The sequence below is a fragment of the Podarcis pityusensis genome (assembly GCF_964106645.2).
Source record: "Podarcis pityusensis genome assembly, chromosome: 5".
Classification (NCBI taxonomy): domain Eukaryota; kingdom Metazoa; phylum Chordata; class Lepidosauria; order Squamata; family Lacertidae; genus Podarcis; species Podarcis pityusensis.
The window spans coordinates 72,775,219-72,787,333 of NC_138032.1; the positions used below are offsets into that span (position 1 = coordinate 72,775,219).

Below are 12,115 nucleotides of genomic sequence, written 5' to 3' on the forward strand. Positions count from 1 at the left end.
CTTTCCCACTCCTGTAGTTACATAGTCTAGAGTGAACAGATCTCTATCTAGACTTAAGTAGCTACAATTGCCAACTGCACATCAGGCACAATCTAGTCATGATTTGAATGGTTGGGGTCAAATGGGTCTCTTCCCACAGAAAGAAGGGCATTCTTAACTGAAACGGGGGGGGGGGGACGACAAATTTTTCTCTCCCCTGCCCCTAAAGGTCTCCCAATCCTCCAGATCAAATTGGGGGACTGCAGGAGGGAGAAGGGATAACCAAAAATTGCTTCCTTGCCCGGTCCATTGATGGATAGCTACCCTTCCATTAGCAGAGCAACACCCATTTGATTCCACCCCTAAGGCTTAGTCGTTACTTAACTTCTGCCAGATTTTGCCCATTGTGTTCACAGAATTTTCACAAACTTGAATGCTACTGACTTTAAACGAATAAAATAAAATTCACACCTTTTGCCTTTATTACTCCCACACTTTCCTATAGAAGCCTTTCCAGTGTCTCTTTGGCATTTATTGTATCCACAAGTAAGAGAAAAACAGAGGATGGACCATATTTTGGAGTGAAGCAGAAATCTCACCCCTCAATAGTTTGCCTATATCCTTCCCCCCTTTCCCACCTGTTCATTTGCACCTGCCAGAGTCTCTCCCCTTGTCTTTCCCACTCCCCAAATTAATTGCATTTGTGAAATGGTTGAGTCACAATGGTCTGTTTCTAGGTAGAAACTTCGTATGTAATCTTAATGCTTCAGAGCAATTGGCAACAGCAGAATAATATTGCTTAAATATGGCCCATTTGTGTTTAAAGTTCATCCTTAGAATGGCCACTCATGGATCATAAAAAAACATTCTTCATTAAAAAAGGCACAAAAATGTGCAAAAATTACAAGTGCTGATATATATGTACAGATGCAAAATTAGAAATAATTTAATTTAAATTGAAATACAGGAATCTCACCATAGTGAGGAAGAGATAACCCATGTGCCTGCTCAGTCTGCTATCCAGGAATGCCACCTGCCCATGGGCTACTTTTAGATCCTGCTGTTCTTCTTTTGTGTGGTTCTTTAACTCTAAACTGGACTCGGACCAGACAGCCCCTTGAACAGAGGAATGTCCTCTGTAAAGTAGGACACCTGCCCACCCTATTCCTGCTCATTCATTGTCTTTGCCAAAAATACAATGTCTTTGCCAAAAATACACCTTCTTCCAAGGTGGAAGAAGCAAGAGAGAAAGCAGCAGTTTTGAAAGAAAGTGTGTTTCTAGGTCCATCAGCTATTTCAGTTTATAAGAATTTACCCCTAGCAAAAGTATTATTTACCTACAACTAGCCGGTGGGGGGGGGGGGGAGATCAACTGATGAAACCTTTTGCAGTTAGAAAAAATAATTCTTGTTTGCTAAAAGTTTTCAAATTCCTTTCAGATTCTATTTCAGCATGCCTTACAACACATGCTGAAATACAATACAATTTTTCTTCATTGACCTTGATTTAAATTGAATACATCTAACAGTTTTTTAAAGCTTCTCTGTAGCATTTTATGCACATATATATTAGTTAAAAGTTGCCACATCTTTTTCTTTTCTTTTAAAAAAAATATTTTTAGAAGTTCTGAAGTTGTATTCACAATATGACAATTTGAATGACCTTTAAAAAAACAAGCACCCAAGATAATGCAAATCTATGTGTAATACAAAACCAGAATATTCTGAGGGCAATATGTTACTTAGTAGGAAATGTACTGTTCCTTTTTATTCCTTCTACTCTCTTAGTGGCATTCAAATCTATCACACTGTGACTAAGAATTAGGAAAATCAGTCTTGGATGAAAATCAAACAAAGGCCCAGTGCAGAGGAAGGATTTAGCTTTAGAAGGTCCTTGGTCTACTTCACTTGAGGATGAAAAATGAGCAAGCAGAAGCACTAGGTGAGGTTCTCAGCTTGTTCCTAAGCTGTCTTTGTAAAAATGACAGCAGAGCCTGCCCACCTATGACGCAGGTGAAGTGCCAGCCTCAGGTGGTGGAAGTGCAAGAGGTGGTGCTTCATCCGTGCCACCACCAAGGAGGCATTCCAGTGTGTGTTGCCACTCATCTTCCCTACCCCCAGGCTGAACGCTCTGGCTCCCACTGAGTTCAGCAAGAGCCAGGACATTCATCTATGCTGTTTGCCACTCAGAACTCTGCAATGCAGGCAACACTTAGGGGAGCACTCTCTGGCTCCTGCTGACTTTGGCAAGAGCTAGGGTGTGGTGGTGGCAGAAGGGAGGCATGCTTGGGCAGGGCCAAGAGGTGGCAATTCCCATTTAGCCTGAGTTGACAAAATGGGCCACCCCTGAATAACAGATAGGTTGCGGGTCTCTAGGGCCATGATGCTGATGGGATCAGGGAAGTAGGTAGCAGAGGATGAGGACAAACCTGCACTCTCAGAAACTGTTGCTGCTGCTGTACTAGGAAGGAAAGAGCAAAGTACACAGTGGACCCTCTGGATACGAACTTAATTCGTTCTGGGGTCAATGCGCAACCTGAAAAGTCCGCAACAAGAGGCACTGCTTCTGTGCATGTGTGTGGTGCGCTTCTGCGCAGAAACCTGGAAGTATACACTTCTGGGTTTGCCACATTCGCAACCTGAAAGTTATGTTACCCAAAGGTAACGTAACCCGAGGTACCACTGTAGTTCAAATATAACTAAATTTAACATAATGCCACAGCGATGACCTAGGGGCAATAGGGACAGGCCAGGAGCTATTCTATTGGGTCCCCTAGAAAATGAAATTATCAGGTTATACTTTCTAAACTTTATTCCTGGTGACGTCCAGGGAATCATTACAATACTTGCCTGCATGAAATGTAAGCTGCATTGTTTGCTTTTGAGCAGAACATAATTAGAAAGGTATGATCTCTTTCCCCTCAATCAAAGAGTTGAATGGCTAAAACCAGATTCTACTGGACGATTTATAATTCACTGTGAATCTGTCTCCAGGAGCATTCATTTATTAGAATAATTGAAAGTGTGACATTTGCAGAATGGTTCTTCTTGTGTTTAAGATGTACTGTTCCTTCATTTCTAGATTTCATAGAATCATAGCGTTGGAAGAGACCACAAGGGCCATCGAGTCCAACCCTCTGCCGAGCAGGAAACAATTTGACCAATTTGATTTGACCAATTTAAGTGTAGATGAGTGGCACTGTTGTTTTTGTTTAGTCGTTTAGTCGTGTCCGACTCTTCGTGACCCCATGGACCAGAGCACGCCAGGCACTCCTGTCTTCCACTGCCTCCCGCAGTTTGGTCAGACTCATGTTTGTGGCTTCGAGAACACTGTCCAACCATCTCGTCCTCTGTCGTCCCCTTCTCCTTGTGCCCTCCATCTTTCCCAACATCAGGGTCTTTTCCAGGGAGTCTTCTCTTCTCATGAGGTGGCCAAAGTATTGGAGCCTCAGCTTCAGGATCTGTCCTTCCAGTGAGCACTCAGGGCTGATTTCCTTAAGAATGGAGAGGTTTGATCTTCTTGCAGTCCATGGGACTCTCAAGAGTCTCTTCCAGCACCATAATTCAAAAGCATCAATTCTTCGGCGATCAGCCTTCTTTATGGTCCAGCTCTCACTTCCATACATCACTACTGGGAAAACCATGGCTTTAACTATACGGACCTTTGTTGGCAAGGTGATGTCTCTGCTTTTTAATATGCTGTCTAGGTTTGCCATCGCCTTTCTCCCAAGGAGCAGGCGTCTTTTAATTTCGTGACTGCTGTCAGTGAGTGGCATTAATAGTCACATAATAGATGAGTGGCACTAATAGTCATATATTGAGGTAAATGTGGCATGACACGGGACTGGGAAAATGTCACATACAGTGGTACCTCAGGTTACAGACGCTTCAGGTTACAGATTCCACTAAACAAGAAATAGTGCCTTGGGTTAAGAACTTTGCTTCAGGATGAGAACAGAAATTGTGCGCCGGCAGCACGAGGCCCCATTACCTAAAGTGGTGCTTCAGGTTAAGAACAGTTTCAGCTTAAGAACGGACCTCCGGAACGAATTAAGTTCTTAACCCGAGGTACCACTGTAATCACTTACTTATTGATAATTTCTTGCACTCAGTTACCAAAACTTCCTATGCTCCCCGAGATGCCATTTATAGATTCTCCACAACTTTACTGAGGATCAGACCAAGCCATTTTGCCACCTGAGAAAAGTCAGGACCCACGACCACCGCACCAGCAGGTATCACTTATTGCAGACTCTGCCCTGAAGCTGCCCTGAATCTTATGAGACGTTGCCAAAGTGTGCGGCCTGGCAGCTGCCATCAACAGGAGGCTGAGTGGCAAGGGTTGCCTGCAGTAGCTGGCAAGGGGGTGCCCTTGCTCTGGCAGCCTAGCTGGTGGGCTTGTTACACTGTCCCTTTCCAAGTCACGTGGTCAGCATGACTAAACCACTTCTGGCGCAACGGAACACTGTGACAGAAACCAGAGCGCACAGAAACGCTGTTTACCTTCCTGTCGCAGCAGTACCTATTTACCTACTTGCACTGGCTTTCTTTCAAACTGCTAGGTTGGCAGGAGCTGGGATAGAGCAACGGGAGCTCACCCTGTCGCGGGGATTCGAACTGCCGACCTTCTGATCAGCAAACCCAAGACTCAGTGGTTTAAACCACAGCGCCATTCATGATAAGAGTGACCCAGAGCACACACATCTCCCGCAAAGCACTCTTTCCTCCAGATCAGATCCAGGCAAAGAGAAGGTGACAACGTGCAGACCAGGCAGGCAGGGCAGCTCTTGTCACACTATTACTGCCCCAGACAGCAGTCTTGATGGCAGTTTTAATCCTCACAAGAAGGAGCTTTGATGGTATTGGTAGCATATATGCTAAGGTAGGAATTGTGCCAGTGTGACTTCTGGAAGCGGCTTGAGATATTTTAAAGTAAAACAACTGCCTTTTGAATGGAAAGGATTGGATGGCTATCAATTCAAGAAAACAATGAAACAGATTGGACACAGCTTCAGTAAAGGATTTTTTTTTAAAAAGCCAGGAAGAAGGTTTGCCTTTAATTCTCAAACAACTGTTCTCTAGTTAACTCCAGTACTGCAATTAGTGATGTGAGGTGAGAATATTCTCTGGAGAATATTCTGGAGTATGTGAATATTCTCTGCTAGAAAATTCTCCGGAGAATATTCTCCACAAACTGTAAATTCTAATGTAAGAACCAGTTTTACAATCCACATTAAAAAAATCTAGTAAATAAGAAGTCAATGTGTGATATTGCCAGTTTAAGTAATGAATAATGATTTTTTGATCCAGTTACATTACTGGACATTGTGTCATTCACCATTGGCAGTTCTGAAATGTGAGTTACAGAAAACTTAAAAAAAAAAAGTTTTAAAAATGCTATTCACTTAATTTGATGAACATTTGAATTTGTATGTATTTCAACAATATGTAATAGCCTTCCCCCCCCTATTTTGGTGTGACCTTATCCTTAGCAATTCTATATCCTTTGCCATATAGTGTGATTATTTTTTTTTACAGTAGCTTTAATGCTTTATACACTTAAAGTCCCTAGGCCTAGGCAATTATGTGTAACAGCATGTGAAGTGGCCTTGAGTTAAACAGTTGACGTTTCTATATTTTTATTTAGTACCAGTAACTGGTTTTTACAGTGCCATTCAATGGTACAAGGTGCCATTTACCAGAGACTGACATACGGAAATATATTATCATATAATGATAATATATTTAATGGTAATGGCTTCTTTTTGATATGTATGCATATAGTTTTGTTTATCAAGCTGTGTTTTAAGTCACCAAAACAGTTATTAAGTGTTAGAGCTATTAGAAGCACAAAATAGCCTATTACTGAATTTACTTTTATCAAACTTTTAACACGCCAATTGTATTCTTTGACTTGTCCTATAACATGTACATGTTCTAATAGAAGAATAAAATATGATTAAACTACTGAGTTTCCTTATACCAAACCTTAACATGACAATTACTGGTGCCATCACCCTAGAATGGTCTAACTTTAACTATAAAACATGTTTTACTTTTTAATTTGATACTTGCAAGTGACAAGTAGGTTTGTGCTTACGTATTTTCACTGTTTCCTTTACTAAACAATAAGTTTCCCTATACGTCAACAGTGCTGACCTGCTGACCAGTAAGAAAGTTTTCTAGATTCCCCCCACTTTATATCAATTTTATTAGTGTTGTACTGAAAATACTGTACCGTGTATATATGCTTATTAAAGAACGTACTCATGTAGCGGACCTGAGGTTTTTTTAATATTCCTTTTACTTTAAAAGCTACATTTAATACATACACAACATAATTAGAATTCAAAGCTGATGGTAAATATACGTCATTCACACTGAATTTTCAATTCCAAGTTTGGTGCAAAAAATCAAAGAATTTGAATTCACTGCATTGCCCCATTGAATAAAAGTATCTGTACAGTTTTTGGTTGCATTCTGAACAAGTTTACCCATGAATAAACATGTATATTAACTAATTTTCAATGCATTAAAATTATATCATTTTCAATGCATTAAAATAAGTATTCTATTTTAAATGAAAATTCTCTAATATTCTCATTAATCAAGAATATTCTCAAGAATATTGTCCAAAAGATTATTCTCAAGAACTTAACATCACTAATTGCAATACATACTTAATTCATTATATTTATTGCTTTTCTTTTTTAAGGGGTAGAGGCCCACTGAAGAATACATCAGATGTTATTAATGCAGCAAAAATGATCTCAGAGTCAGGATCAAGAATGGATATGCTTGCAAGACTAATTTCTAATCAGGTATGTATAATAATTTGAACACAGTAGTTAACACAGTAGTTGATGAATACAACTGTTACCATGCTTCATACCTTCATATTCTTTGTATTTGTGGCTCCCTTCATCTAAAGTCTAGTTTCTGTGTCAGAAGAACACCTAAGAATCATCACAGCTGGCAAACTGTGGCATAGTAAACTATTATACCAAGAGTACATAAGCCACATCAATATTTGCCAATGAACTGTCTTGGTCAAATGACTTTAAAACCCTGTCACTCCTTTCATAAAATTTTCCATTGTTTCATTGAGATGTTACCTCAATGTTACCCTACTTTTTCAATTGAATTATTATAAGCTGTACACTGGAATTGATGTGCAGTTAAATTAAAATGGAAGAAGAAATGACGCATTAATTTATTTTCTCTTCTATCAGGAATAAGAATTCGTTCACTTTTCAGATGCAGTCTAGCTAGTCTAAAAATAAAAGGCTACATATCAAGGATACTTGTTTAGTATAAACGAAACTTTACGATTGTGCTGCCACCAGTTCACTCAGTAGCAGTACCTCAGTTTTTGAATGCAATCAGTTCCGGAAGACTTTTCGAGTTCCGAAACGTTTGAAAACCAAAACTCAATAGTCGACAAGCTAGGCTTGAAGGTCTTGCACTCAAAAGAAGCTGCGTTTCCAGTCCGACTTCCGAGACATGTTCAAAAACCGAAGCATTTGCTTCCGGGTTTACAGCATTCAAGGTCCGAAACATTCGTCAACGGAGACATTTGAAAACCGAGGTACCACAGTATAGTATAGTATTTCTTTAATGGTATTTAGCATATTTATATACCATCCTTCTTACCGAAAGAGCTCATGAAGGCAAAATATAAGCCACAAAACAATAAAAACTTCTTAAAAACCATTCCAATGCAGATGCAGACTGGGAAATATCTCAATTTAAAAGGCTTGTTGAAATAGAAAGAGTAGGCTCTAACATGATGACAGATGGCACCTGTCTAATATTGAAGGGGAGGGAATTCCAAATAGTAGGTGCCACAACTGGGTATATAAGGGGTGAACCAATCTTTCAGGTATTCTGATCCCAAGTTGTATAAGGCTTTATACACCAAAACCAGCCCCCTGAGCCTAGTCTGGAAGCTAATTAGGAACCAATGCAATTCTATCAACAGTGGTGTAATGTCTTGGCAGTACCTTGCTGAAACAAGAAGCCAAGCAACTGCAGTTTGCACCTTCTGGACCAACATTAAGGGCAGCCCCACAATTCAGTAATCCAGCCCTTAGGTTACAAGCATATGGATGTCTGCGGTCAGGCTATCCCAATGGCTTTAATTTTCTTACCAGCACTCACAGCTACTGAGGTTACCTAGGCCTCTAGCAACAAAGATGGATCAGGGGCACCTCCATACTATGTACCTGATCTTTGAGAAGTACAACTCCCTCCAAAGCAGCCAGTTAACCAAATATCCATACGTGGAATCCATGCACCCACAGTGCCTCCATCTTGCCAGGATTCAGAGTCAGTTTAGTGGTCCTCCTCTAGCCCACCATCAAGTCCAGGGGTTACAAGGCCTCTCCTAATTCAAATATTGTAGAGAAGTAAAGCCAGGTGCCCCAGTGTACCTTGTGTGTTTAACGAACATGCACTTCTCCATTTATATAAAGCTCAGGACGTGAACAAAGCCGCCGCCTCTGCTGATACTGAAAGTTAACCAGGCTAAGGGAGAACAGCTTAAAGCAGCCAACCCAGGGAAGGAAGTAGGTATCCTTCCTCTCTTCCACAAGCTTATTTTGATATATGCAAAGCAGCATTCCCATGCTTTACAGGCAAGCAGGGACATGCTTAGCATGCTCCATAGTTTTCTGATGTGCTGTTTTCTAAGCATTTCCCTGTCCTCACCTTGTGCAAATATCTGCCCTAGTCCAGCAAATGGGTGCAAATGGGTGCTGCATGTGCAGTTTGCTCCCTGGTGCAGCTGTTACAGCTGGTGCATGTAGCCTTTGAGAAAACTGAAAGTAGCATAAATTGGCTATTCAGATGAGGGTGCTAGACTTAGATCTCCCCTTGTCTCTTAATAGCTGATAGGCACCACTGCCATTATCTCACCTGGATATGTGCACACAACCCCAACCGCTGGGGCCTGGATTGTTTGATTGTTCTCAGGATGGAACATACCTTTCTCATAGTTTCTCCATGCTCTGGTTCCCTAAACTGGGAATAACAGAGTCATTACAGGTCTTCCTGTCACAACCAATAATGTCCGTTCATTAGAATACATCAGTTTATTACTCACAATACCTCACAGAGCACGACTCTATTATCTTGACACCCCTTTCCCAATCAGCACCTTGGCCATAATGTAAAAGAGAGTTTTCAGTATCCCATATTACATGCAAGTTAGAAAAACCAACCCTTCTTTTCTTTTCCCCATGTAGCTTCTAAAGCGAGAGAGCAGCTGAAATAAGCAATCACTGTGTAATGAAGACTCATTGTTGCATCTCTTTGACCTTTTCCAGTTCATAAAGTAGAGCAGTTTCAAATGAATGACTTTTACTCAAGCTGCATACAATCTCATATCATCAAAATAGAGAACTGTGAAACCATTTGAATTAGGCTTTGGGATTTTTGCCTCTGGGGAAAAAATATGTGTTGTGGCTTAACATTAACTACATCGTATAGATTATTCACTTTAGCGGGGGCCATTTTGAAAATCTACAGGAAAAACAACATTACTTCTTATTTCTGGTTAAAGAAATATGACACAGTGCAATACAAGTGGCCACATTCATTCAGGTTACAACCCATTTTCATTGCAGGTTTAAAATATGTCAGCAACCCTTACTCACAAACTCTAAAAATAAATCTGCTAAGAGTTCATTTGTTTAAATTCCAGAAATATTATTCCCCACTATTAGAGGATAGTTTTGTTTGCACTGGAAACAAGCTACCTGCAAAACTGAAGGGGAACTTCAGGCTCAGGTACTTCACCCAAATTCAGAACTGCCACTGCCTTATAGTCCCAGTCTGATCCCAAGCTCCAGCCTGCAAGTAAATTGCCCATTCAGGAGGAAACACCAAAATATCATCTTTGACTATAGGCAAGTAATCAATTTAACAAAGGACAGTCACCCGGCAGCCATAACAATACACTTTATGCTACCATCACTGTGCTGTGGGAGCCAAAGACTTAAAGCAAACTGTAATTAAGATATTTATTTCTTCATTTATATTCCATTTTGTTGCATATCACCAAACTACCATTAAAGGGTACTAGCTGATGATAAAATAACTGAGACAAAAATCACAGTTGTATAATTACAATAAGCACAGTCGTGGGTGTTATTTCGAATAGCTTAAATACAATTTCAACGTATGCACCATTTGATGAGAAGCCACTGAAAGCGGTATCGGGGCGACAATCCAGCACATTTCGTTTTTAATAGGCTTAAGTGTACTTTGATCCGTACTGGATTATGGCCATGATCTGTAGCACTAGCCATTACTAGAATCAGTACAGCAGCAAAGTAATTTTATGTCCTTGGAAAGTGATGAGATGGAAGTAAAGCAAAACCCAAATAATGTATACTTGAGGCAGTTTACAGCATTTTGAATTATGGAATTATATTAACTAACCCCCCCTCAACTATTCTGTAAAATGGCTTTACCCATTGAAATCAATGAATATTCTACCATTGTTTTCAGTGAATCTGCCCATTTCAGCTCCACTTGATCATTACTTTTTATTGTGAGAAATGAAATGGCTAATTCTGTTATCATTTGGATGACAGACACTCATTAGAATGAAAGGAATTCTTGTTCCTACGGGAAATATCATGGTAACCATACAATAGCTAACACGACAACTGGTAGTGTCTAATGGTCATATGACACACAACAGTGATTTTAATCTGCATTATACTGCTTAGAGCATTGCCTTTGCTTTTGAAGGGGATCAGAATACATAAACAATTATATATATATATATATAAACACACACACACACACACACACACACACACACAGGCTATGTTATGGATTTACTTTGGAGTAAGTCCAGCTGAACACAGTGGGGCTTACTTTTAAATAGCAATACATAGAACTGAGAGAGGGGGTTGGGGAGAGATAGTGTGACACTATAATATCACTCCATGTTGTGGAAAAAGGATATCTATTATCTACCTGTCCAACCAATCACTATGTTGTGCAAAAGAGGGAAATCTGCAGGTACCATCTTATGAGAAGGTCCATTCTGCGTGATATCAAAACAGACTGTTGTTAGTGTGATGTTATACATGCTTTGTTGTATTGTAAATCTTAACTTCACTGTAGAATCACTGTAGACAATTGTAGAGCTGAAAGGAACCCTGAGGGTCTTCTGGTCCAACCCCCTGCAAAGCAGGAATCTCAACTAGAAGTGGTTCAGAAATAAATAAAAGTGTTCCAAACATGCATTGCCAGTATACAGGAAGGCAGAAATATGTGCAGAAATTCAAATTTCACACACTCCATGCAAAACACACACACACGCCATCCAGCCAGTTACAAACTCCATTCCCAGTAGCCCAGATTAATATGGAAGTTTATACAAGCTCGCATGTTTCCTCTGTGCAATTCCATATGCTTATCTTAAAGCAACACATGCCAAATGCTGGATTGGAATGCCTGTCTTCATTCATCACACTGCACTGAAAATATTATTGAGCAATGCAGTCTAGTTATTTAAAACAGCCACTCCCATGTATTTTTTTGCACAGTAAATATTATCAATAGGTGTGCCTGAGAATGACCACATAAAAATATTCATTACTGCATAGACTGAGGAAGGTCAGCTATGTCATTATTAATTTTACTAATGGATGCCAGGACGCAGAGAAGTTTGGACTGATGCTAAATGTCAGTGGGAGCTACTTTACCTTAGCCCTTTACACCTCCAGATTCTCTGTTGCCTTGTTCCATCTCCAATTGGTCCTGACATCAACTGGGGGAGGAGGACATTTTAGGGAGCAGCAACTGCCATCTCCTTGCATTTGTCAAGTACACCTAAGTGTTACATTTAGAAGTGCTTGGAAGGTATAAAGAAAGGAAGGCTGCACCAGGACATCTATAGGGTTGTGAATATGAGTATCCAACCTATCAAGTGCTACCTTCGAGTGCTGCTACTCATTTCATTATTGGGTCATTCCACGTCATTTCAACGAGGTCATGTCACCCTCCGTATTGGATGTTGATGTACACCCTTCCCTTATGGTTGAAAGAAACCCCCTTAATTCCCCCCCCCCCATCTCAAACGGTTTTAATTTTATAGCACTTCAAATTTTTGTCAACTC

General features: G+C 40.3%; 1 protein-coding gene and 1 long non-coding RNA gene across 35 annotated transcripts in view; one reads left to right on the top strand and one right to left on the bottom strand.

Annotated features, from left to right (window-relative positions):
- Positions 1-12,115, top strand: part of CTNNA3 (catenin alpha 3) — a 570,905-nt gene that overhangs the window by 544,550 nt on the left and 14,240 nt on the right. For 5 of the 7 annotated variants that reach the window (XM_081004919.1, XM_081004920.1, XM_081004922.1 and 2 more), the window contains one exon: positions 6,694-6,799. In XM_081004919.1, coding sequence (XP_080861045.1) covers positions 6,694-6,799 — 106 coding nt within the window. Of the gene's footprint in view, positions 1-6,693; positions 6,800-8,452; positions 8,546-9,223; positions 9,333-12,115 lie in introns of those variants that run through there. The other 2 variants (XR_013986139.1, XR_013986138.1) reach the window with 2 other exon arrangements.
- Positions 1-12,115, bottom strand: part of LOC308476927 — an 808,687-nt gene that overhangs the window by 29,597 nt on the left and 766,975 nt on the right. The window lies entirely within an intron of this gene.